The 27,556-nt window shown below is 37.7% G+C and overlaps 2 protein-coding genes and 2 long non-coding RNA genes across 9 annotated transcripts; 2 read left to right on the plus strand and 2 right to left on the minus strand.

The window, feature by feature from the left end:
• Positions 1 to 5,291: 5,291 nt before the first annotated feature.
• On the plus strand, positions 5,292 to 6,048 carry LOC126688477 (uncharacterized). The gene is made up of 2 exons (XR_007644270.1): positions 5,292 to 5,378; positions 5,731 to 6,048. It is a non-coding gene; the product is annotated as an uncharacterized LOC126688477 (long non-coding RNA).
• Positions 6,049 to 6,772: 724 nt separating this feature from the next.
• LOC126688469 (uncharacterized) lies at positions 6,773 to 9,113 on the minus strand. Its single transcript, XR_007644269.1, has 2 exons — positions 8,404 to 9,113; positions 6,773 to 7,067 (listed from the first exon to the last, which is right to left on the minus strand). It is a non-coding gene; the product is annotated as an uncharacterized LOC126688469 (long non-coding RNA).
• A 190-nt stretch (positions 9,114 to 9,303) lies between these two features.
• Positions 9,304 to 27,415, minus strand: LOC126688417 (sodium-dependent phosphate transport protein 1, chloroplastic). 6 transcript variants are annotated; one of them, XM_050383126.1, is made up of 10 exons: positions 26,930 to 27,415; positions 26,600 to 26,707; positions 26,167 to 26,322; positions 25,676 to 25,891; positions 25,273 to 25,482; positions 24,070 to 24,207; positions 11,507 to 11,608; positions 11,131 to 11,196; positions 10,908 to 10,992; positions 9,304 to 9,780 (listed from the first exon to the last, which is right to left on the minus strand). In XM_050383126.1, exons 1-10 carry the CDS (start codon positions 27,383 to 27,385, stop codon positions 9,683 to 9,685), a joined length of 1,635 nt encoding a protein of 544 aa, XP_050239083.1. In that variant the 5' UTR covers positions 27,386 to 27,415; the 3' UTR covers positions 9,304 to 9,682. The 6 variants fall into 6 exon arrangements, with proteins under 6 accessions (XP_050239083.1, XP_050239092.1, XP_050239075.1 ...); XM_050383135.1 differs by lacking the exon at positions 11,507 to 11,608 and adding an exon at positions 23,682 to 23,783; XM_050383118.1 differs by lacking the exons at positions 11,131 to 11,196; positions 11,507 to 11,608 and adding exons at positions 23,306 to 23,371; positions 23,682 to 23,783.
• LOC126688461 (cytochrome P450 86A1-like) lies at positions 12,931 to 14,888 on the plus strand. The gene has a single exon (XM_050383162.1). It carries the CDS (start codon positions 12,980 to 12,982, stop codon positions 14,540 to 14,542), a length of 1,563 nt encoding a protein of 520 aa, XP_050239119.1. The 5' UTR covers positions 12,931 to 12,979; the 3' UTR covers positions 14,543 to 14,888.
• Positions 27,416 to 27,556: the final 141 nt, after the last annotated feature.

Genomic DNA, 27,556 nt, shown 5'->3' on the forward strand with positions numbered 1-27,556 from the left:
ATGAATCAAGGGGGGGCTATTGTACGGCACCGAGATCCTAGGCCCATACAAGCCCTGGGCCCAGTCCCATACCGGCCTTGGGCACAGGCCCAGCAGAAAGGTCTAGTTATCCTACACCCTTCTTGAAACTTCCTTAACGTGAAAACATGTTTTGGGGTCTGAGTCCCAACAGACGATCAGTTTAACTTTCCCGGGCAAGTGAATTGGTCGTGTCCGGGAAAGTCATGACATGCGCGGAAAACTCCTGATGTGCACGGGAGACTGAGTTGCCGAACATATCCATCAAGCAAGAACCAAGTTCCAAGGTCATAAATGCTGCACCGCCCTCTCACCTAAAACATCCACTTTGACCAGATAATATTGGACCCTTAGTAGCACTAACAGTGGCTGTAATCATAATCTCCCCACTAACCTTGGCTATAAATAGAAGAAATTGGGAAGAAGAAGGGGTTCAGAAAAATTGAGAGAAAACAGTCAAGGAGAGAGTATCAACTGAGTGTCGCTTTGAGTCTCTCTGCCGAGAACGACCCATTGTAGGAAATCCTTAAGCCCACTACAAATAAATTGTGAGCCCAAGTGACCTAAGGCCCAGAAGTCTTGTACTTGGTTCCTACAACAATATTCCCCTAAAAAATTTAACTTTTCAAATAGGACAAATAAATTGGAACCAATGAAGTACATGTTAGAGCATCCACAGTAATGGAGCTAAAAATTTAGCTTTTTAGCTTCACCAAAAGTTACTTTATCTATTTTACCTACATACATGCTGCAGCAATGGATCTAGTTTAACTTTTAACATAATAAAATAATATAAACATCACAATAAAATAATATATCCATTACAATAAAATAATATATCCACTACAATAAAATAATATATCCTATACAATAAACAACAATGACAACCACCTTCAACCGCCACCGTTACCGCCACCGCCGCTGCCACCGCCACCACCGTCGCCAACTCTTCCACCGCCGCTACCACCACCACCGACTCTTCCGCTGCCGCTGCCACCACATGATAACAAATAATCGTCTAGTGTTAATAAATGATTTTTTTAACCCCAAATTATACTCATACATTTTTTTTTTTTACTAAAACAATTTCTCAATTATCATGATAGCCTATTATCATCTCAATTGTCCGAAAGCAACCTTGGAACAATGTGAACTATGAAATGGAGGAATTTTATAAGAAAACATATAAAATAGAACACATATTATAGCAGGAACAATGTAGTCTATAGATTTGCTCACATACATAACTCAAAGCAAATTACAATAAAACTTACACACTCGCACAAGTTCCTATTACTCATGCTTCTCAACATACAAAAAAAGAAAGTTCCTAGGACTCACCTTGCAATTGCCATAAATGTTATACCCAGAGACTACAAGAACTTCTATTACAAGAAAACCACACAACAAATTCCTACAAACAGAAAATTCCCAATACATTCCAATACAAATACATTCTGTCCATTCCAATACAAATACAATTTGTCCATTCAGATGTTATACCCAGCAAAAATAGCAAAAAAATCCCGTAGTGCCAAATCAAAATTCACATTCCTCACATAGTTCAACATCATTGCAAACAATCCAAAATAGTGCCAACTACCAACACACCATATCACATAGCTATATTTTTCACATAACACCAAGTGTATACAAAGATTTTTTTTTTTAATTTTGCCGACAATATACCATTTTTCACCACAAAATAACACCATAAATGATGACACAAACCCAGAAAAATTAAGCCAAAACAACAAACACCCAAATGAAAAAATTCACTAATTCATCAAAAAAAAAAAAAAAAGATGAAAAAATTCACTGACCCGACAACACACCATTTTTCACCACAAAATAACAACATAAATGATGACACAAACCCAGAAAAATTAAGCCAAAACAACAAACACCCAAATGAAAAAATTCACTAATTCATCAAAAAAAAAAAAAAAAGATGAAAAAATTCACTGACCCGACAACACACCATTTTTCACCACAAAATAACACCATAAATGATGACACAAACCCAAAAAAATTAAGCCAAAACAACAAACACCCAAATGAAAAAATTCACTAATTCATCCAAAAAAAAAGATGAAAAAATTCACTGACTTGAAGTGGATCGGTTGGGACGGCGAGGTTTGAGGCGGTCTGAGAGAGATGGGTGGCTGGGACGGCTCGGTCTAAGGCGATCGGCGGCTAGGACGGTGGTGGGTCGAGCTTCGGCTGGGATGGCGTCGGTCAGCTTGAGAGATGGTGAGAGTGAACCGGATAGTTTCAGAGAGGTGAGATGGACAGATGGGAGCTTGAGAGTGATGAGAGAGAGGACGGTGAGATGAAGAATAAAAGAATGAAAAAAAAATAAACAACCAAGCATTATTTTAATCAGGAGTGCTGAATAAATTTTTTGTTCTTTAGATGACTGCTACAATGCACATCTATAGATAGATGTGCACTATAGCATTCCATCATTTGTTTGGAGGTCACTCTTGGCTACAAGATATGTCATAAGAGAGGGGTCCACATGGAGGGTTGGAGATGGCCAAAATATTGGGGTCCTATCACACAAATGGCTACAGAATAAACCGGTCTTCCTCAATGAACCTGATGATCAGATGCGAGTCAGCGACTTGATCAACAATGATACAAGACAATGGGATAGGGGCAAGCTGGTGGCTACCTTCACCCAAAGCACATGTGCAGAAATTCTAGCACTCCCACTTAATCACCTTGACTCACAGGACAACCTAATATGGACAGCGAACAAGACACAACAATTCTCGGTTAAGTCTACATACCACATTGCTCTAAAGCTGAAATCTGGAGAATGGGCAGAGCACTCTTCAGCTCGTGAACATGGTGCAACGTGGGGACGAATTTGGAAGCTAAATGTCCCCCCAAAGGTGCGGACCTTCATATGGAGAGCATGTAGCAACTGCCTACCTACGAGGAACAACCTATGTTGAAGGAAAGTTCGAATTGAGGCAACATGCGATATCTGTCGATAGGAACCGGAAACAAGTTCACATGTGCTCCGGACTTGCCCATTTGCATGGAATGTGTGGGCTTTGATGAGGGGCTGTGTGCAGAAATGCAACAATGAGGTGCATGATTTCTTCCTGCTATTCAAGAAAATGCAGACAACATTGGAAGAAGAAGATTTAGACAGGTGGGCAGCAACGGCATGGAGCATTTGGAATGCCAGGAATAAGTTCTATTTCGATCATGTTCAGCTTCAACCAAGGGTCATCATGGAGAGAGCAAATAGCATGTTAACAGAATACAAAACTTGTATGGCAGCACAGCAAATAGACAGCTGATATAGGCGTACATTAGTGCACTTTTCCATCGGGGTATGACAATTGTTGTGGTCATTATCCCCCATGCCAAGCTATTGTAGTTTTGGCCTTACTTTACTATTATGAGTATTGGTTTCAATAAATTTTCTATCATTCTTTCAAAAAAAAAAAATTTATTGCTATGCCTCCTTTGCTGCGTGGCCTTTTTTGGTATTTTGGTGGAGCTAAAATAGCATCATAGCTATTTAGCTCCACTGCTACAAATGCTCTTAAAGAGGAATTATCTAAATAAATGAACAAAAAATTACACTAATTTACCCGCATCTCCGTATAGTTCCAATTCTATCGGATATCCACCACATCTATTACAAATTTGCATGACCACAAATACGGATCCGGATCCTCTCCATTCCAATATGAAATGGAGAGTGTCCAGTTAAAGGCTGAGATTGATTTAAAATTAATCTATGGCCTAAAATCAGCCACGCCATTTAAAATACACTTAACAGAACAATGAGTTACTTAACGTTAGTTTTCAACGTTTCTTCTCACTTTCTCTATCTCTCTCATTCTTCTGTCTCTTTTCACTTTCTCTGTCTCTCTCATCAAAACTCCATGGCTCCTCTCTCTCACCTCAACCGAGTTTCTCCCTCACTCTCCCTAGCGCTCCACTCTCTCAACCCCGACTGTGCCTCCACCGGTCTCTCCACCTCCACGCTTGCTCTCTGCCTCTCCCTCAACCCCGTCACTTCCCGCATTCCCAACTCAAACCCATAAGCAAAAACAAAGAAAAAACAGTATATAGTAACTCACTAGCTGAGATCCCGACCCCACACACTCGCACCCTTTTTAGACCCAGATCAGAGAGAGAGTAAGGGTTGGGGTTTGGAGAGAATCGAGTGTTTAAGTGAGAATTTGATGCTTTTCAGACCCAGATGGGTTAGGGTTTGGATAGAAACGGGTAAGAGAGAAGTTGATGCTCAATCTCCATGGTTACAGCTAGCAGCCACCGTGTTCCGCTCCACCAATTCCGACGGTGGCTCTGGTAAAGTTCCCCTGTCTTTCTCTTTGATTTTTCCTTCTTTTAATTTTCTCAACAAAAAAGAAGATTTTTTAATTTTTTGTATTGTATTAGGATTTCGTTTTCTTTTGATAAAGAAACTGAATTCCCTGTTGTACTTGGGAAAAAAATAATGTGGAATTTGTGTTATTCGGTACAGTTTGTGTTCAAGTGAAAATACAACAAAAAAAACAGAATCTATATGTATACTAAAGTAAATAATGATTTACCTATGATACTAAATCTATGATTTTTTCCTCTGATCCTGATTTCTTTGCCTAAGAGTATCCATTTCTTATTCCTTAGTTTCTTTCACTGAAACAGAACTATGATTCTTAGCTTGATAATAATTTCTTAGTTTGATGTTTGTCACAATGGATCAGTTTTTTCTCGTTCCCTATGTTACTATTGTGGTTTGAGTTGTGAAATGCACTGAAGATGTTTGAGAAAATATACCTACTGAAATCCAACTTATTTGGTCTTGGGTGTCTGTGTTTCCCTAGGTTATCAATTAAGTAGAGTAGTGTATGTGTTCGTTTTGACACTTTAATGATCTAAAATCTGGTTTATTTGATGGAAAACCAAATTGTGCAAGTATCTTTCTTAGTGGATTTGTAATGAGAGTGTTGTGCATCTGTCTCCTTAGGTTCTAATTAATTGGAGTAATAAATGTGTTTTTGTCACATTTTTGAGCCTATAGAGTAAAAATATTTCATTTAAAGTCATAGTATCAAGAAATATGTTAATGTATGTAATTATTTGGCCTAATTAAATAGCCATGTGATGCATCAGTAAGTATTGGGCTATTGATTCACTTTTGGGCTATTGATGTGGTTTATATACTGTTCTTACAATTAACAGCTCAGATGCACTATTTATTTATTTATTTTTCAAAATTTTTTTATGCTGAAGTACTGATGAGTTTAGCCCTTGCTGGAGCTGACAGAAAAGATCTGATGAGGAAGTTGCCAAAATTTATATATGATGAGGAGAAAACTTTGGAGGTGAGAAGCTGTTCCTGCATTTGCAATCCTTTAAATTATTCATTATGTGTGTATGCATGTTTGTTAATGTGTTCAGCTTTGAAAGTAAAGTCTTTTTGGTTACAAATAAAGGCCTAGTTATGGTTAGTTGTCATAAGAAAAACAAGAAAAATATAATGGTTCGTATGTATAAGTAAGCTTTATGAATTGTGCTTCAATAAAAAGAAAAAAAGAAAAAGAAACACTGTACAAATTGTTTGTGTTAACTTGTATTTTCATCCTTTTTTAACTATTATTGATATTGTTTTAGTTATCATTTTTTTTTAAATGTTTGCAATGCATTGATATTGCATTGGTGGTGTGATGACTACAGAGAACCCGCAAAATATTATCAGAGAAGATTGCTCAATTGAATTCAGCCATAGACGATGTTTCTGCTCAGCTACATGGAAATGATGCCCCTAATGGAGTTACAGTGAATTCAGATGAAGTTGGAGCTTCAATGTAACAGAATATTTGTTGTAATTGCCATATAAATCATCACTACTTACGTGTGATTAGTACTGGAAAAACAATGTTTTGAATCCTTTATCCCTTTTAATTTTCTATTCGATTAATAAATTCAGGTTGATTGTACTTATATAAAAAATTTACTAGAAATGATAGCAAAATATGATTTGTTTCACAGTAATTTTCCCTAAGTAGTAATTATTTATATTTAGGTACTAATTGTTCTCTCACGTGGTATTCTCACATTCCTACAATAGAGTATTGTGGATTTTTTTTTTTCCACACAAACAGTAGCAGATTTTCCACCTGAGATTGCACACTTGAGCTTATGAATAGTGCAATGGTTTTAACTCTCTCCCTTTCCTTTTTCTTGTTCTGTATTAAAATAAAATTTCAAAGAATCCTTAGCTGTTAGTGCTTAACTTTAAGATGCATTCTATTTGTTGTTGACGGATTTCTAATAATAATTTGATTTTTAACTTTTGGCTTTAGAAGCATCGGTCATACAGCAAAAATTGAAGCACGACCATTCTCAGTAGAGGAGCACCTACAACATCTACTGTAAATTTGTTGTGGCTGGCAGTATTCCACCTCATATTACTTATCTTAAAGAAGTAAAATTGCTGCACAAGTAATATATAACCGTGCTAGTTTCTCCAAGCTATGACCTTTGATTTTGTTAGCAATAAATATGTTAGGATTGCTTTTAAGTATCTTATAAATCTTTAAGAAACTAATCCTTAATGGCTTCAGTGACTCCAAATCAGTCATCACAAAGTACTTATATAAAAGGCACAACCAGCACGAATAAAAGCTAGTAATTTCTTCTCAAAGACAAGCTCATAATTATGATTCTCAAAGACAACAAAAATTCATTGAAATTTTTATCCACAACCAAATGAACAAAACCCAAAACAAAAAGGCTTTATAGCTTAGCTAAATTAGCTTTACAATATAAATATGTGATTTCAGTGTTTCAAGAAAGCCAAAATAGCTACATCTTGATTTTGATCCCAACTAAAATAGATACGAGTCATGTTCTTTATATCTAAAATTTTATGAACAATTTCTCCCAAAAAAAAAAAAAGAAATCGTGAACAAAGCCAGCTTCATGGTCTTCACAAATCCCTCCAGCACTCGCCTTTTCTCGCTCTCAGTGATCAAAAGAAGAATAGCATACCTATAATCATGCCATTCAACCTGACAAAAGAACAAAAGAGTGATTTCAATGATAAACATATATCAAAATATCCAAAAAACTTGATCTAGCAGTAAAGAAACTTGATAAATGATAATAAGACCAAAAAAATTTCCTATCATGCATTACTTTAATGGTAATAATAACTGCTGATCACCACCATCACATCCATTTACAACTAATCCAATCGCCTTGAAGGACTTGAAACTTTTATGGGAACAGCTAAAACATAAAAATTAGATCAAGCAGGGATTCGTTTGCTTCACAGTGAGTAGCTTGAAAGTCACAAGCTTGAGCTATTTGTATCAAGCCTCTTTGCTACACAGAACTCCAAGCCATAATTCAACTAAAACTACCTAAATACTCACAAGTTGATCATGATAATGGAATTGTACCCAAATACTGCCCATGAATTTAGCTACAAGAAAGCATGTCTCTAGTAAACAAAGAACTTTATTTTTTCTGTGCAAGAAGTAGTGCTGCAAGTTTGCTTACACTTTGGAAACAAACAAGAGAGTCCCAAAAATCAACCGATATCTAATAAGCTATGATAAATCCTAAAGCCCCCATATCTGCTAACTGATAAGGAGTATAACCAAATCATAAGTAGAGCTAACCTTATAGCACTTTGACGCCTGTTCTCACCATTGTTTCAAATAAAGCTAATTTGTGATCAAATTCAACAAACTATTCTTCTCAATTATAGCCAATGGCCTTTTGGCCACTGTTTACAAATCAGATTTTTCATGAAAGACATAAAACAAGCACAAAATAAAAATTCAACCTTTAGCCAACTAAAAACACATTTTGAAGAAATAACACTTTGGAAACAAACAAGACAATCCGAAAAAACAACCAATTATTAAACCAGTATGTACTAGAACAAGATAAATCCTAAAGCCTCCGTATCAATCTAAGATATCAACTAATTGCTAAGGAGTACAATCAGATCATAAGTATAGCTAACCCAATGGCACTTCACAGCTCCCTGTATGAGGGAGTTTGACCATCAGTTCTCACCAGTTTTTCAAATAGATCTACTTTGATCAAATTCAACAAAACTATTCGGCTCAATCATAGATTTAGTATCATAGGTAAATCATCATTTACTTTAGTATACATATAGATTCTGTTTTTTTGTTGTATTTTCACTTGAACACAAACTGTACCGAATAACACAAATTCCACATTATTTTTTTCCCAAGTACAACAGGGAATTCAGTTTCTTTATCAAAAGAAAACGAAATCCTAATACAATACAAAAAATTAAAAAATCTTCTTTTTTGCTGAGAAAATTAAAAGAAGGAAAAATCAAAGAAAGAGACAGGGGAACTTTACCAGAGCCACCGCCGGAATCGGTGGAGCAGAACACGGTGGCTGCTAGCTGTAACCATGGAGATTGAGCATCAACTTCTCTCTTACCCGTTTCTATCCAAACCCTAACCCATTTGGGTCTGAAAAGCATCAAATTCTCACCCGATTCTCTCCAAACCCCAACCCTTACTCTCTCTCTGATCTGGGTCTAAAAAGGGTGCGAGTGTGTGGGGTCGGGATCTCAGCTAGTGAGTTACTATATACTGTTTTTTCTTTGTTTTTGCTTATGGGTTTGAGTTGGGAATGCGGGAAGCAACGAGGTTGAGGGAGAGGCAGAGAGCAAGCGTGGAGGTGGAGAGACAGGTGGAGGCGCAGTCGGGGTTGAGAGAGTGGAGTGCTAGGGAGAGTGAGGGAGAAACTCGGTTGAGGGAGAGGCAGAGAGCAAGCGTGGAGGTGGAGAGACAGGTGGAGGCGCAGTCGGGGTTGAGAGAGTGGAGCGCTAGGGAGAGTGAGGGAGAAACTCGGTTGAGGTGAGAGAGAGGAGCCATGGAGTTTTGATGAGAGAGACAGAGAAAGTGAGAAGAGACAAAAGAATGAGAGAGACAAAGAAAGTGAGAAGAAACGTTGAAAACTAACGTTAAGTAACTCATTGCTCTGTTAAGTGTATTTTAAATGGCGTGGCTGATTTTAGGCCATAGATTGATTTTAAATCAATCTCAGCCTTTAACTGGACACTCTCCATTTCATATTGGAATGGAGAGGATCTGGATCTCACAAGGAATACACTAGTGCGGCATTTTACATCAGGAAAAAAAAAAAAGAATTAAAATGATGAAAGAAACAGAGGTATCATATCAGGAAAAAAAATGAAGAATTAAAATGACGAAAGAAATAGAGCTATCATATTCACAGCACAGAAAAAGATTGGTGAAACAGTATTATATAAATTATATACTCAACAAATCACAAAATTGATGTGTTAGTTTGAATACAACATTTACAGGCTCTGTTGGGGTTGTTTTATATATTGATCCTTCCTCTATTGAGATGCCACTAAATTGCGTACGTATATCGAACTCCCAGAAATGGGGCAGTTTATTCTTATGAGTTCAAGCTCCATGCTCCATGTGAAGTTTTTTTTTGCTAATCTTCAAGTACAAGAATATCATTTAATAAAATATGATCTTGCCTTCTTCAATGTTAATATCTTTCTTTCACATCTTTCAACCATTTATAATTGTTCAACGTACTCTTCTGTATTATCTCAGGATTGAACTGCCGCATATGAAAGATCAAATATCTATTAATCCAAGATCTTCTCCCCAGTTGAAAAAAGGTTCCAGACTACAGTGCCAAACAAGTAGAGCCCAACAGAAACCTTGAAAACATCGTCCCATGAACCTGAGTATTGTCAATGAGAAGAGGGGGACACATATATATAAGAATCAGTTTATTGTCTCAACTCTCAAATGATAAACACAATGGCAATGAGCGTAAAACCAGATTGTAATAAAGGCTACAAAAATAGCAGGTGGTGAGGTTAAGGTAAGAATGTGCTTAGCATCTAAATAACACCATTATAAAGCAATCCTCATTGGGAAATTGAACAAGTGCAAGAGTGCAATGTCTAGAATAGTATCACACTCTTCAGGTATCTTCATTAAGTTAATACAGCCATTGGTTGTAAATGCAATATATATAGTACTATAACTAAATTATGAATTATACACCCAAAATAGATATGCCCTTCATACTAGCCCAAATTCGGGGGCATTATGGCCAAGCTAGGACCTGCTCACCCAGCTTTGAGTCATTAGTAAAATTCAGTCATTGATAAATTTGTAGAAGAAGAATCAGATAAGCTGGTTTCAGAACTGGTTCAACAAATCTTGGTGATAGACCAAAGTACATAATATATACATCAGGACTGTAATTGTAAGTTACTTTACTTCAGGTTAAAAGTCAACATGGTATTAGAGTTCTAATACTACTTTTTTTTAATTAAAAAAAAAAAGGTTCAAGATTCAAATCAATACTTTTTTGTACAATAATTAAATCTGGACTGTATATTTACACAATCTAAAAGTGTCAACGGTTTAACTAATGGGTCACTAGTTGAAATGCAAGCTCAATTAAAAAATATAGAACTTAACAAAATATGAAAATAAATTTGAGAATAATAAAATAAATATATAAATGGACAAAAGAGGAAAAGTAAAAGAATCATGCAATCAAAACTTCAATAAGAGAAACAATATTCCAGTGAGCCTATATAAGTAACTTAGTGCAATCTTGGTTGGTTGGATACAAACCATCTGAGAGGAGCATTTTGCATCAAAATATCCAAGATTTTATCGGGTTTGACAGGGTCACTGACTCACTAGCAACAACCGCAATGACATAGATACCAGTTACCTATCTGACCAGGCCAGTTGGTTTAGTAACAATGTTTTTTTTTGGTCTACCATATACAGATATTCTCCTATTTTGGCTTAAAAGAACTAAAAAGGTGCGAGAGATGTTCTAACCATGTTGCAAGATGTAGCCTGTGGCTGCTGTTCCAAGTACACCTGCCAGCACTCCAGCAGTGTTGGACAGACCAAGCAATACTCCCTGAGGAAACATGGAAAACAAAAGTCATTAGCCAGCCACTACTTGTTCCATAGAGTTCACAATTTTGTATAACACCATTCACATTCCATTAATGAAAGCACATACAACCAAATTTAGGACTAAAGAATTAATACTCACAGAATATCGAGGGGCAATATCTTGATGGTTTGAATATAGACCAGACTGTGAGAATGCATCAGTACCCTATTGAAGAAAGAAATTGACAACGGTTAGGATGATTCTAGCCAGTAAAAGTGATCAAGGCTCTAATTATAATTTTAATCATTCGAAAAAGAGGGAATATAATATAAAATTTTCCTCATCTATAACTGGACATCATGGCTATGCATTCTTGCATAGTCAACTTGCACTATCAATTATCAAACAAACTAAGAGAACACAAAAGGCAACATAATATAGGCGTAGACTTAATAAAAATCCAAATGCTGCACCCTTCTTAAATAGCAAGTGGAAAATGTATCTATTTCTATTTAGTGTAGAGTAAGTAGCAAACCTGACTGCATGCCATACATAAAACAGCCATTGCAGGGGAATTAACATGGCTCAACTGAGTTAGGAAGAAAGCAGGACCAAGAAAACCAATTGTTTGCATGATCTGCAGAGACGAAAGGTCTTTTATCAGCAGCACAGACGAGTGAACCAAAGAATGTTTAATAAAAATACTGCAAGGCGTAGAACATAGAAGAAAGAAGAATGGGGACATGAAAGATACTTATAACCCTATACAACTAATATCATTTACAAAATACAGTCAATAGCCAACACAATTTATAAATTGGATGCTAAGCATATTATTGAAATAAAAGATTTATTTCAATTTCAAGATATACTGTGGGTAAATTGAATTGATGAAGAAAGAGAGAGAGTATGACTTATTTAGCTAAATAGGAGATCTCTAGGCTGAAATCTAGCTATAAAGGCTAAAATGTTTTTTTTTTTCTTTTTTTTGGTTGGATAAAGAAGTAGCCTTACATTTATGGTCTATGGAGAGATATTTCAAATTTTGTCGTGGTAAAAACCAAATATTAAAGCAAATTAATAAAAAGTCACACTTTTCCATGTTTTATATATTATGTAGATTATGCAGATCATGATCTCTCATAAATCCCACCCCCAACATGACTTAAATTTTTTTAGTATCATATAAATCTTTCGTTGATTCTTTGAATCATTATCATCTTATAAACAAAGCAAAGTATAATATATTATTCATATCATAACAATTTTACTAAAAAAGTACACTTAAGTACAAATTGATGATAACTTTTTTTATTTTTAAAAAACAAACACACAAGAGATAGTGAAAGAGGTTCTAATACAAAATCACACCATAATTATACTCAAAAACCATGATAACTTTAAAAAAAAACTAGAACAAATTATACTATACACAATATACTCTCTTAATCAAATTGACGATAACCTTATTATATGCATACAATATTGATTAAGCTCAAAAACTGACGCAATGAGTGTCTTTAAATGCAATTTACTGATGATTTATTTCTTTAGAAGTACGGTAAAAACATCGGGAAAGCTCAAAAACTTTTAACGGTTTGTTTTTTTCCTTGTCAAAGGCACAGATGTTCTTTTTGCAAGCTGGAACGGTGGAGTTGAACTAGAATATACGTAGCTTGGTCCGTTTAGATTTACGAATAATTAAATTGGCATGAAGTTCGACGTTTTAGGAAAGCCCATTTCCTATAAAGTTATAAACGAATGACTACAAGTAAGATACTTCACCCACTTAGGTGACTATAAACTATTCCAGAAATTATACAAATAGCTTTCGTGTACACTCTCTCTCTGTTCCTATCAAATCGATACCGAACCCTGGCTCAAAAAGTCCCAACAACTTCTCCTAAAATCTTTCTTGTTTTCTTTACTCTATATATAATACCCCATCTCTCTCTCTCTCTCTAGGTCCAAATCAGTCTTAAACTCTTAGCTATACCAATTCTCTCACATGGAAACCCTATCTATTCTCTTTGGCATAGCAGGTGCAGTAGCACTCTATCTTTTCTGGTTCAACCTCTTAGCCCAAAAGCTCACCGGTCCAAAAGTATGGCCCGTTGTGGGAAGCCTCCCGGCTCTCATATCGAACCGGAGCAGAATCCACGACTGGATGGCTAATAACCTTCATGCAACCGGTGGTTCAGCCACGTACCAAACTTGCACCATGCCTTTCCCTTTCTTAGCTCGCAAGCAAGGGTTTTTCACTGTCACATGTCACCCAAAAAACATCGAACACATCCTCCGAACCAAGTTCGATAATTACCCCAAAGGACCAGACTGGCAAGCCGCTTTCCACGACCTATTAGGCCAAGGGATTTTCAACAGCGACGGCGAAACGTGGCTTATACAACGCAAAACGGCGGCGTTGGAGTTCACCACTCGTACACTAAGACAAGCAATGTCTCGGTGGGTGAACCGTACCATCAAGTCGCGACTTTGGTGCATATTAGACAAAGCCGCTAAAGACAACACCCACGTGGACTTACAGGATTTGCTGCTCCGTTTGACCTTTGACAACATATGTGGTCTCACTTTCGGTAAAGACCCGGAAACACTGTCTCCGGATCTACCCGACAACCCGTTTGCCATGGCTTTTGATACTGCCACTGAAGCCACTCTCCAACGCTTACTCTACCCTGGTCTAATTTGGAGGTTTGAGAAATTGCTCAGTATCGGAGGTGAGAAGAAATTAAAAGAAAGCCTCCAAGTTGTGGAGAATTACATGAACGATGCCATCGAGGCGCGTAAGGAAGCTCCGTCCGATGATTTACTATCACGCTTCCTCAACAAACACGACGTTAACGGAAAGCCCTTCGCGAGCTCAGTCCTCCAACGCATCGCCTTGAACTTCGTCCTCGCCGGACGCGACACGTCGTCGGTGGCACTCAGCTGGTTCTTCTGGCTCGTCATGCACCACCCTGAAACCGAGGAGAAGATCATCAACGAAATATCGACGGTTCTGAAGGAGACGCGTGGCAGCGACACAAAGAAGTGGATCGAGGAGCCGTTGGCGTTCGACGAGGCGGACAGGTTGGTTTATCTGAAAGCTGCATTGGCTGAAACGCTGCGTTTATACCCTTCCGTGCCGGAGGATTTCAAGTATGTCGTGTCGGACGATGTTTTGCCGGACGGCACTTTTGTACCGGCCGGTTCTACTGTTACGTATTCGATATATTCGGTTGGGAGGATGAAGAGTATATGGGGTGAGGACTGCATGGATTTTAAACCGGAGCGGTGGTTAGCGGGTGATGGAGACCGGTTCGAAACACCGAAAGATGGGTACAAGTTTGTGGCTTTCAATGCTGGGCCGAGGACTTGTTTGGGAAAAGACTTGGCTTACCTGCAAATGAAGTCAGTGGCCTCGGCTGTGCTTCTCAGGTACCGGTTATTTCCAGTTCCCGGTCACCGTGTTGAGCAGAAAATGTCTCTCACTCTGTTCATGAAGGCTGGGCTTCGTGTGTACTTGCAACCACGTCAACTCGGACGAGGTCCAGATGTCGCAGCCTCTGTGTGAAAAAAAGAAAATAAAAAATCGTTGTTCAGCGGTTTTTGTCGTTACAAACAGTCAACTGTGTAAGCAAGCGGGCAATATGGTCATTTGCAGTTGAAGGGTGTATGAGTCATTCAATTTGTTGTTTTTACTTGTACTTACTTTCGTCTATGATTCTATATGATATGTTATTTGTTGTTTGTTGGGTTGGGTGAGTTGTTGGATACCTAAACTTGCAGTACAGTTGTTGCTGGTCTTTAAGGTTGGAAAGATTATTAATGTCTTTGTCAAGTTCATATTCCATGTCTGTTGATATGGTCTTTCTTTTATGTATGTCTATACATATATGACACAAAGTTCTATTCTTCTACTGTGGAATCCGATCACTTTCCCTTTCTCTTTTCTACCTTATCTTCCACTTTCTGTGTCTTTGTACAACACTTTTTATAAATTTCTTCGCAACTAAATATATAGTTTAATGTTTCTCAAAAAAAAAAAAAAAAAGTATATAGTCTAATGTCCTATCTTCCACTTTCTCTTGTCTTTGTAAAACATATTTTTTTTTTTTTTTTTTTTTTTATAAATTATATCGCAACTAAGTATATAGTCTAATGTAATAAAAGTGATGATATTATTCTAATCATCATCACATCACGTCATGTTAAAGATTATAAAAAATCATACATTTTTTTGTTCCAAATACAACTAAATAAAAAATAAGAATGAGCAAGAAATCGTACACTTATTTTGAGAAAAAAAAAAAGTACGCTTTTTGAGTTGTATCATGTCATGTAACAAAAATGCTTTCTCAAAAAAAGTAACAAAAAAGTTGGATATTTACCATGATAAGATATGCATGTTAAAGAGGAATTATCAGACCTCTTAATTGAGACTCTCCCATGTAGGAGCTTTTCTCTCTCATCATGAAGCGAGTTTTCTCTCCCTTCGGTGTCTAAGCTTAAGGGTCTTTTCTCATCCTTTCTAATCTCTGTTCTCTTTCTTATTTCTGTTTCTCTCAATCTCCATTGTTCACTACACAATATGGAGCATACTATTATTGATAGCCTGAAAAATCTATAGTTAACTAAAGAAGAGGAGGAAGACATTTTTATCTCTTCTAACAGTACACCTGACTTGCTGTAAGAATGTACTTTGAGCTTGTTTGGAAAGTTTTTGGCAGATCACAATCAAAATCAAAGAGCTCTTAAGAACACATTGAGAACGGCGTGGAAGTTGGGCTTTGATCTTAGAATAGTTGAGGTTGGTAATAATATTTTGCAATTCAAATTCAGTTCAATGTACCAGCTAGAGTGGGTGGAGAGAAGTGGACCTTAGAATTTTGAAAACAATCTCTTGCTCTTGTGTCAGTGGAGGAGAGGTTTATCATTAGCCAACTTGGTTTTCACTCATGCTCCATTCTGGGTCCAAGTGTAGGGCTTACCGTTTAAGCATATGACTAAAGAAGTTGGTAGAGATATTGGTGGTAAAATAGGAAGAGTCATTGAGGTGGACAAACGGTCTTGGCAAGCAGACCAGGCAAAATTCATGCGAGTGAGGGTTGATTTGCTGATTGAGAAACCTTTAAGAATGGGTGGATATGTTACTAATATGGATGGAGAAAGATGCTGGGTTTCATTTAAATATGAGAGGTTGCCCACCTTTTGCTTCACTTGTGGAAAAATTGGACATGATGAAAAGTATTGTGGGATAGAGATTGAGAAGCAACCTTTGGAATATGGAGAGTGGATGAGGGCAGGGAGTGCTTCGAAAGGAGCTAATGAAGGGTCCAAAGGTGCTGGAAGTTGGCATTATGAGCAAAGGAGCGGTGGTGAGCCTGAGAAAATGGCTCAAGCCACGGTGGCAGAGAGGGTGGTTTTCGGTCAGGATGATAAGGGAAAAAGCTGTAGTATGGGCGGACAAAGCAGTCTCGAGGAAAGGGAAAATTTTGAAAAAGGGAGGTATGATGTGAAGTCTGACATGCGTGCAGTAAACTATCAGAGTAGATGGGACAACAATGAGGCTGAGAAGCACGAATTCAGCAAAAGTATGGGGTCCAGCTCTTTACAAAAGCCAACTAAAGAGATAACTAAAGTGGAGTTAGTCAAAGAGTTGTTAAAAACGGATGAGATGGAGCTTCCTCTGATGGGCCGGTCATTAAAACCCAACAATGAGGAGCTAGAACTCACTAATCCTGCTAAGCCCATGCCGAATAAGGAGAATGAGGAGAGTGGGGCTGTGCTTATTGGCCCAAGTAAAAGAAAAAAAGGGCTGGGCAAAGTAAACATTAAAAAGTCTGCTAGAGAGATTGGAAAAGCCCAAAGCACTGGTATGAATACTCAGGTGATCTCAGTGGGAAATAAGAGACGTGAGGACACAGAGGAGCTAGTAGCAAGTGAAGGGCGACTCTCCAAGAAAAGCTCCGATGGTGAAGGTAAGGAAGCAATTTTTTTCTGTGATGAAACGGCAGTGGCTGCTAGGCAGCATCGCCGAGAGCAATGATAGCCTTAGGATGGAACTGCCGGGGGCTGGGGAACCTCTGGTCAGTTCGAGTGTTGGGTGAATTAGTCCGACGGTGGGATCCCAAAATTATTTTTCTTTCAGAAACTAAAATTAGAAAGAAAGCTATGGAAAAAGTAATGGAAAAAATAAATTTTGTAAATGGGCTTATTGTTCCCCGGAGAGGCAGAGGTGGGGGTTTAGCTTTGCTGTGGAAGAGAGAAATTGATTTGGAGATTACGGGCTATCCTAGGAGTTTTATTGATGCGATTATTACAGAGCAAAATTCAGGTTGCAGGTAGAATTATAGGGTTCTATGGGAATCCAGAGACACATAGAAGGAAGGAGTCCTGGGAAGAGCTTAAAGTTTTGCACAGAAAATTTAATCTCCCTTGGTTGTGCTATGGTGATTTTAATGAAATTCTGTCTGAGGAAAAGAAGTTGGGGGGGGGGGGGGGGAGGTTTCCAAGGCCCTAAAGGCAAATGGACGGATTTAGGGAGGTGGTCAATATTTGTGGTTTTAAAGACTTGAGATATAGTGGCCCAGACTTTACGTGGTGTAACATGCAAGAAAGGGAAAATCATGTATATCTAAGACTTGATAGAGCCCTTGCCACTAATGACTGGATCATTCACTTTAATGGAACAAGAGTCCTCCATTTGGTAGACTCAACTTCTGATTATTGTGCTCTGTTGATTGCCGACTCCTTGGCAGTTCAGCCTTCTCAAAAGCGTAGGTTCCATTTCAAGAAAATGTGGACAAAAAAAGAGGAGTGTAAGGAAATTATAAGAAATGCTTGGGTAGGAGGTTTACACCAAGGTACACCGGGAAGCATAGCTACATGTCTTCAAAACTGTGCAGCAGATTTGGAGAGGTGGAACAAGTCGGTTTTTGGTTATGTGCCCAAGCAAATTCAGTGCAAAAGGAAAGCTCTCAATGTTTTGACTCTCAAAGATAGAAATGGAGTCATGGGAAAGGAGATAAACAGTTTGTGAAGGGAGATTAATGATCTACTTGATTGTGAGGAGAATTTATGGCATCAGAGGTCAAGAATTCTCTGGTATGGGCTAGGGGATCGCAACACAAAATTTTTTCACTCAAGGGCTTCACAGAGGAGGAAGAAAAATTCTATTAGCGGCATTTGGAATGAGTATGGGAATTGGTGCGATACAAATGAGAGTATTGCGGCAGCGGCTATCTCCTACTTTGAGACATTGTTCACTACCACTCACCCTAGCCGAATGTTGGAAGTCACAGATATGATCCCCACCAAAGTAACTGATGAGATGAACCAGAAATTGATTTCAACATTCACAAGGGATGAGGTGGAAGCCGCTCTGAAACAAATGCACCACACAAAAGCTCTTGGACCCGACGGTATGTCTGCTATCTTTTTTCAAAAATATTGGGATGTGGTAGAGAATGATATTATGTGTATGGTTCTGAATGTGTTAAATTCCAATATGTCTATTGCTGATATTAATAGAACCAACATTACTTTAATTCCAAAAATTAATAGTCCTTCCAGGATGTTTGATTTTAGGCCGATAAGCTTATGCAATGTAGTTTACAAACTGGTATCTAAAATACTAGCTAACCGTCTAAAAATTATCCTTCCTCAAATTATATCCGAAAACCAAAGTGCTTTCCTTTTGGAAAGGCTCATCACTGATAATGTATTAGTGGCTTTCGAGTTGATGCATTATCTTGAGCATAAAAAAGAGGGGAAGGAAAATTTTTATGGCGGTCAAGCTCGATATGCGCAAGGCCTACAACTGTGTGGAGTGGGGCTTCATTGAGAAAGTAATGGAAAAAATGGGCTTTCATGAAAATTGGATTAAACTTATTATGAAGTGCATTACTACTGTCTCATATTCGGTGATTATCAATGGAGCTGTTCATGGTAGCATTTTCCCTACAAGGGGTCTCCGACAAGGAGACCCTTTATCTCCTTACCTGTTCCTCTTATGTGCAGATGGTTTTTCATCTTTAATTAAGGATGCAGCTAGGAATCAATCATTGAGCTGAATCTCCATTTGCAGGGGATGCCCTATGGTGAACCATTTATTTTTTGCGAACAATAGTTTACTGTTCTGCAAAGCTAATGACCAGGAGTGCCATAAACTCATTGAGATCCTTGAGCTTTACGAAGCTGCCTCTGGTCAGAAAGTAAATGCTGAGAAGTCCTCTGTATTTTTTAGTCATAACACTCCCCATGAAAAAAAGTGTGCAGTGCTGAACATCCTTGGCCCAATGCAAGACACTAGGCATGGTAAATATTTGGGTCTGTCGTCCATTATTGGTAGATCCAAAATTGAGGTGTTTACGGAATTAAAGGAGAAAGTTGGGAGGAAGCTAGCGGGTTGGAAGGGCAAATTATTGTCCATTGGGGGAAAGGAGATCCTGATTAAGACCGTGGCACAAGCAGTCCCCACCTACACTATGAGTTGTTTCTTAATCCTAAAAGGGTTGTGTGAGGTGATTGAAGGAATGATAAGGAAATTTTGGTGGGGGCAAAGACAAGATGAGTCAAAGATTGCTTGGGTGAGTTGAGAAAAAAATGTGTAGAGCAAAGTCAAATTGGGGTATGGGCTTTTGAAATTTACAAGCTTTTAACCTAGCTATGCTTGCGAAGCAAGGATGGAGACTCTTGTCAAACCCAGATTCCCTTTGCACCAAAGTCTTTAAAGCTAGATACTTCTCGAATGGAGACGTATTAAACTCAAAGTTGGGATGCAGCCCCTCATATACTTGGAGAAGTATTTTCAAGGGTCTAGAAGTGATCCGGAAGGGTACCCAATGGAGAGTAGGCAACGGAAGGCTCATCCATATTTGGGAAGACAAATGGCTTCCTACCCCAACAACTTATAAGGTAATATCTCCTCCCCAACCCCTTGATGATTTCCCTATGGTTTCGGCCTTAATTAATGAGGATTCTAGAAGATGGAAGGTTAACACCTTGAAATCTTTATTCCTCCCTTTTGAGGTTGAAACAATTCTCAATATTTCGTTGAGCTATAGCCTTCTGGAGGACAAAATTATTTGGGTAGGGAACAAAAGGGGGGAATTCTCAGTGAAAAGTGCGTACCATGTAGCCCTCTCTGTGATTAACTCATCAGACTGCGGGGAGAGTTCTTATGGCGATCCTAGAACCCCTCTTTGGAAGCGGATCTGGCAGTTAAAAATTCCCCCAAAAATTAGAATTTTCTGTTGGAAGGCTTGTGCTAATGCCTTACCAACTATGTTAAATTTAAGAAGAAGGGGGGTGAATACGGATGGAATGTGTCCCGTGTGTGGGCAGGAGGTTGAGTCTATTTACCATGCTCTTTTCAAGTGTGTTGGTGCTAAGAATGTTTGGGAGTTGTGGAAGGAGTGCCCAATGGTGATAGGGGCTGAAAACATGGATCTTTCAGATTTAGCTTTAAAGATGCTAGAGTGTGGTACTCCAAGAGACATGGAGCTACTGGTTGTGGTGGCTTGGGCAATTTGGTGTAGTAGAAACTTGAGAGTGTTTGAGATGGTTTGTCAGGGGGCGGATCAAGTATGCAATCATTCTATCAGTATGCTATTTGATTTCAGAGAGGCTGTGAAATTTTGTGGGCTGGGTCCTTCGGCCTGTGAGGTTAGCTGGAAAAAACCTCAAGCTGGGGTCTTCGAGATAAACACTGATGGAGCTACGGGAGTTGATGGTAGGCGGTCAAGCATAGGAGTGGTCATTAGGGACTCTAGAGGAGAGGTGGCTGCTGCTCTTTGCAGAGTTCTTCTTGGCTGCTTCTCGGTGGATGAGACGGAGGCATTGGCTATAGAGGCGGGAATCCTGCATGCAAGAGAATTGGACCTGCATCAAGTCATTGTGGAATCAAATTCTCTTTCAGTTGTTCATCGAGTTTTGGCGAAAGATTTCAGCGGAGGTCTAGGCCATATTGTCCATGGTATTTCGGGTTTTCTTGAAGGTTTTCATAGCTGGCAAGTTCGGCACCTAAAAAGGGATTTCAATAGGGTTGCACATGAGTTGGCCCACTTTGCAAAATGTAATAATATTAGCCAGGTTTGGAGGGGTGTGTCTCCCCCTGCTGTGAGAAACTTGGTTCATCTGGACTGTTTGTAGTGGGGCTGTTCTTTCTGCTCTCTGTTGTAGTTCAGTTTCTGGTCTTTGTAAGCTTCCCTCTTATCAAAAAAAAGAAAAAAAAAGAAAAAAAAAAAGAGGAATTATCTAAATAAATGAATAAATAATTACACTAATTTACCCGCATCTCCGTATAGTTCCAATTCTATCGGATATCCACCACATCTATTACAAATTTGCATGACCACAAATACACTAGTGCGGCATTTTACATCAGGGAAAAAAAAATGATGAAAGAAAAAGAGGTATCATATCAGGAAAAAAAATGAAAAATTAAAATGACGAAAGAAATAGAGCTATCATGGCACAGAAAAAGATTGGTGAAACAGTATTATATAAATTATATACTCAACAAATCACAAAATTGATGTGTTAGTTTGAATACAACATTTACAGGCTCTGTTGGGGTTGTTTTATATATTGATCCTTCCTCTATTGAGATGCCACTAAATTGCGTACGTATATCGAACTCCAAGAAATGGGGCAGTTTATTCTTTATGAGTTCAAGCTCCATGCTCCATGTGAAGTTTTTTTTTGCTAATCTTCAAGCACAAGAATATCATTTAATAAAATATGATCTTGCCTTCTTCAATGTTAATATCTTTCTTTCATATCTTTCAACCATTTATAATTGTTCAACGTACTCTTCTGTATTATCTCAGGATTGAACTGCCGCATATGAAAGATCAAATATCTATTAATCCAAGATCTTCTCCCCAGTTGAAAAAAGGTTCCAGACTACAGTGCCAAACAAGTAGAGCCCAACAGAAACCTTGAAAACATCGTCCCATGAACCTGAGTATTGTCAATGAGAAGAGGGGGACACATATATATAAGAATCAGTTTATTGTCTCAACTCTCAACTGATAAACACAATGGCAGTGAGCGTAAAACCAGATTGTAATAAAGGCTACAAAAATAGTTGGCGGTGACAGGTTAAGGTAAGAATGTGCTCAGCATCTAAATAACACCATTATAAAGCAATCCTCATTGGGAAATTGAACAAGTGCAAGAGTGCAATGTCTAGAATAGTATCACACTCTTCAGGTCTCTTCATTAAGTTAATACAACCATTGGTTGTAAATGCAATATATATAGTACTATAACTAAATTATGAATTATACACCCAAAATAGATATGCCCTTCATACCAGCCCAAATTCGGGGGCATTATGGCCAAGCTTGGACCTGCTCACCCAGCTTTGAGTCGTTAGTAAAATTCAGTCATTGATAAATTTGTAGAAGAAGAATCAGATAAGCTGGTTTCAGAACTGGTTCAACAAATCTTGGTGATAGACCAAAGTACATAATATATACATCAAGACTGTAATTGTAAGTTACTTTACTTCAGGTTAAAAGTCAACATGGTATTAAAGTTCTAATACTACTTTTTTTTAATTAAAAAAAAATGGTTCAAGATTCAAATCAATACTTTTTTGTACAATAATTAATTCTGGACTGTATATTAACACAATCTAAAAAGTGTCAACAGGTTAACTAATGGGTCACTAATTGAAATGCAAGCTCAATTAAAAAATATAAAACTTAACCAAATATGAAAATAAATTTGAGAATCATAAAATAAATATATAAATGGACAAAAGAGGAAAAGTAAAAGAATCATGCAATCAAACCTTCAATAAGAGAAACAATATTCCAGTGAGCCTATATAAGTAACTTAGTGCAATTTAGAATCTTGGTTGGTTGGATACAAACCATCTGAGAGGAGCATTTGGCATCAAAATATCCAAGATTTTATCGTGACAGGGTCACTGACTCACTAGCAACAACCGCAATGACATAGATACCAGTTACCTATCTGACCAGGCCAGTTGGTTTAGTAACAATGTTTTTTTTTTTTTCCTTCTTATTGTCTACCATATACAGATATTCTCCTATTTTGGCTTAAAAGTACTAAAAAGGTGCGAGAGATGTTCTAACCATGTTGCAAGATGTAGCCTGTGGCTGCTGTTCCAAATACACCTGCCAGCACTCCAGCAGTGTTGGACAGACCAAGCAATACTCCCTGAGGAAACATGGAAAACAAAAGTCAATAGCCAGCCACTACTTGTTCCATAGAGTTCACAATTTTGTATAACACCATTCACATTCCATTAATGAAAGCACATACAAACAAAATTTAGGACTAAAGAATTAATACTCACAGAATATCGAGGGGCAATATCTTGATGGTTTGAATATAGACCAGACTGTGAGAATGCATCAGTACCCTATTGAAGAAAGAAATTGACAACGGTTAGGATGATTCTAGCTAGTAAATGTGATCAAGGCTCTAATTATAATTTTAATCATTCGAAAAAGAGGGAATATAATATAAAATTTTCCACATCTATGTCTGGACAACATGGCTATGCATTCTTGCATGGTCAACTTGCACTATCAATTATCAAACAAACTAAGAGAACACAAAAGGCAACATAATATAGGCGTAGACTTAATAAAAATCCAAATGCTGCACCCTTCTTAAATAGCAAGTGGAAAATGTATCTATTTCTATTTAGTGTAGAGTAAGTAGCAAACCTGACTGCATGCCATACATAAAACAGCCATTGCAGGGGAATTAACATGGCTCAACTGAGTTAGGAAGAAAGCAGGACCAAGAAAACCAATTGTTTGCATGATCTGCAGAGACGAAAGGTCTTTTATCAGCAGCACAGACAAGTGAACCAAGAATGTTCAATAAAGAATACTGCAAAGCATAGAACTGAGAAGAAAGAAGAATGGGGACATGAAAGATACTTATACTAGCAAATAGTTTTAAATCTGTAATAGGCAAACCAGTTTTTATTTATTTATTTATTTTTTAATCACAATAAAATGCCATTACCTTACAAAACTTGCATTGATAAATATTGATGTAATTGTAACATAAAAAATTTTCAAATTTAATTATAAAAATGAGAAGTACCTTACGAACCCTTGTAACAGATAAACCTTTGCTAACAAGTGTATCTGCAATCCATCCTCCAAAATTTGCAGAAAATGCCATTGTAAGCCAGGGCAAAACACAAACAAGCCCCGAGTCTGTAAGATTGAACTTCAGGACCTAGGGAGGGATGAAAGGAAATATATTTACTCTATCAATACCATCAATATTCTCTAGAAAAATCAATAACACAGTGCAGAAAAGAGTGTCGCGTGCTATGTACAGGGGTTTTCTCTCTGTTTTCAGTTAAAGAAACTGTAATCCTAGCTTGCTTAGTTTGTCGTATAAATGCTTCTTGTATTTCTTTATGTTTTTCTTACTTGTATTATAAATTTCTTTGGTTAATGAAAATGCTCATTAATCACCCAAAAAAAAGTATTCTGTATCAACAGCAACATCTCTTCTCCAAGATGTCCATAAGATTATTCAATTTTGCAAAATTTGCAGCTTGAAGAGTTCATCACGATGTCTTATTCCAGGTTTAAATATATTGCTAACAGAAAAATGGTAAGCAATAACTCATATCTTTATATGCATTTGCGTTAACACACCACAGGATGGTAAACCTGAAAATTAGAATAATACATACAAACAAGCATGGTTTTACAGTTTCAGAATTTTGTGTGTCATATATTAACACTTGAGAAAATCTTAATTCCAGAAGATATAACGCATACTGAAGGCAATCAATGATGTATAAAAGATATTCCTTATAAGCAAAGGTGACTTTCCCTATTCAGAATTGGCCATTAAATGATAAGGAGCAATGACCCAACTAAACAACATTTTCATTTCTGCAATTTTCGTCCAGCTTTTTTCCATCGGTTAGAAGAGAACCAGAGCCACGACTTGTTCAAAATCAAAAGATTTCCATCAGTCACAAAAGGGCAAGGACAAATGATCTAATAACCAAACCAACAGTCCTCACCACTTTCCTACTTCCTTGGACCCCAAAACCTCAATATTTATGGTTTGTCTCGTTGGCAATCCATGTATGCAGGAAATGACAAATAGCAATGTTTACTGAAGTTTGTACACATCAAGCAGCCAATATTAATTGCTAATGGTTGCACCATAAACTTGAATTGTAAAGAAAGTATTGGAGAAGATTCACATAATAAAATTTTTGCATTCCAACAGCCTCCAGATATAGGAGTGTATATTGCATTAAGTAGAAAGACTTACTTGGTTATAGTATGTTGGCATCCATGTTAGAAGAATAAATGTCCCCCAATTGTGACAGAAATGAGACACTATTAGGGCCCACACAGGTGCCTTTGACAAGATCAGTCTCCAAGGTATTGTTTTAACAGGTTCTTTAGAAACGCTGTTGGTCATGATCAGCTTCATTTCTTCAGGCCGCAGTTCAGGATCATCAAGAGGAGAACTATGTGCCTACAGCAAGTATATCTGAAATTTCAATTTCAAAGACAGATATTTAAAAATAAAACTAATAATTAAACTTGTGATCCTAAAGGTTTCATATAGTAGGAACAAACTACAAGTAATAAACTTTATAATGTTAAAATCTTTCCCAAAGCAACATGTAATTAATCTGTAATGCTTCCATGAATGCAGCCAATGTTACCTTGCTTAGCCACACTGCAATCCAAACCGTTCCTAGGGAGCCAAAGGAGAAGAAGACTGATGGCCATCCATACTGATGTATTAAAAATGGTGAAAAGGCCAGGCCAGTGACTGATCCAAGGTACATCCCACTGTACACCAGTGCTAATGATCTACTTCTCTCTGCTACAGGAACCCATTTTGACAAAAGATTGTTCATGGCAGGCATAGCAACACCCTGAAGGAGAACCAAATTAACTGAGCATATTTGACTAGAAAGATTAGCACTAAAACAACACATTTTGCCTGACAATAAAAGTCATATCACCAATGAATAATATAGGAAGAAAATATATTAGAATGTATTAAATTAGTAATCAAATTATTCAAGGCAAGGAGAGTATCACAACATAATTTCTCAGTTATTCACATATCATCTAATGGGAAAACGCATATTACAACTTTGCTTTACTAAGAAAACTGATTTTACAAGATAATTATAGAAGCACCAACCTCGCCAATCCCCATGAAAGCGCGAACAACAAGTAGGAAAGGCAAACCAATTTTAGCTGCAATAGGAGTGAGAATTGTAGCAATTGACCACCAAACCACACCAAATCCCAAGACCATCTTTCCACCTACTGTGTCTGCCCATATGCCACCAGCAATCTGTCACTCACAATCATGAAATTAGAATTAGAATAACCTGAAGAACAATCTTAATTAAGTAATGAAGGTCTTCCATCAATATTCATGATAGGTAAAAGCTTTTAACCTTGTGGCCGTTAGAATAATAGTTAACTGGTTAAATTCACCATTTTGTAACAGTTTAAGCTTTGGGGACAATAGTTTATAAGTGGTTGCATATACAGTAGACTCAAGACTTAGAGATGTCAGTTAAAAAAATATAAAAGCAATGAATTAAAGAATCGTGTGTTACTGTTACCTGAGTAAGGAGGTAGCCCCAGAAAAAAGAAGATTGTATCAAACCGACTGTGGTTGGGTTCCAATTGAACTCTGCTGACATTGGAAGTATAGCAATACTCATATTCACCTGCCATACACAATCTGTTCAAAGTTGCTATAATATAACTCAAAAGTTTTCCTTTAACGGCTAGTAACAAACAGTAACAGAATATCCAAAAATAAAAACCATACTTTCTAATACCAGCTAACACTCAACCATGATAACTTTCTAAGCTTCATTTTGAACATAAAACAATAACACACCCACGCACACAAAAACACAAATAAACAAAAGGATGAGAGCACTTACTCTATCCATATTGCAGAGAAGGAAGGCTGAGAAACACAAAACGACAATGACCCATCTTTTTGGAAACTGTTCCCACCAAGGAACTGAACTCTCAATCTCACTCTCACTATCCAACTCCAACTCCTTCTTCCCCAACACGACACCGTCCTTAGCCTCCTCAAACTTCACCGATTCCGATATATCGTACGGCTCCGATTTAACATCGGCCCGGACTTTCCCACCTCCCCTCTGGCCCGAACTACTTCGAGCCGAGACCCGGAAGTTCACATGGCAACGTTCTTGCTGTGACTGTGAGGATAACCGGACACGGATCCGCAAATGAAACGGGTATTTGTGTTTGAAACCGAGACAGTGGTTCCGCTTTTGGGCCGAAATATCGGGTGGGGTTATGGGTGTGAGTGATAGAGAAGAGAGTAGAGCTCTGGCGCTCATGGTGTTAGAAAGTGAACAGTTCATTGCGCAGAGAGAGCTCGAGGATTTTTAAAAAGAAAGTAATTGATTTTGTGAGAGATATTTATTGGCACTGGTCCTGTTTTGGACACGTGGAGGTTGCATGGACAGCATTGGATAGAGAAGGGTGAGGTTAAGGTTTTGAATAGTGTGCAAGTTAAGGAAATTAACTGCAAA

Source organism: Quercus robur, chromosome 1 (assembly GCF_932294415.1).
Source record: "Quercus robur chromosome 1, dhQueRobu3.1, whole genome shotgun sequence".
Lineage (NCBI taxonomy): Eukaryota > Viridiplantae > Streptophyta > Magnoliopsida > Fagales > Fagaceae > Quercus > Quercus robur.

Coding starts and splice junctions, on each gene's coding strand:
- LOC126688417 (XM_050383126.1), bottom strand. CDS start 27,385: ATGAACTGTTCACTTTCTAACACCATGAGCGCCAGAGCTCTACTCTCT. Junction 26,323..26,599: donor GGGGCTACCTCCTTACTCAG/GTAACAGTAACA, acceptor TGTGAGTGACAG/ATTGCTGGTGGCATATGGGC. Junction 11,609..24,069: donor CTGTTACAAGGGTTCGTAAG/GTACTTCTCATT, acceptor TCGTCTCTGCAG/ATCATGCAAACAATTGGTTT.
- LOC126688461 (XM_050383162.1), top strand. CDS start 12,980: ATGGAAACCCTATCTATTCTCTTTGGCATAGCAGGTGCAGTAGCACTC.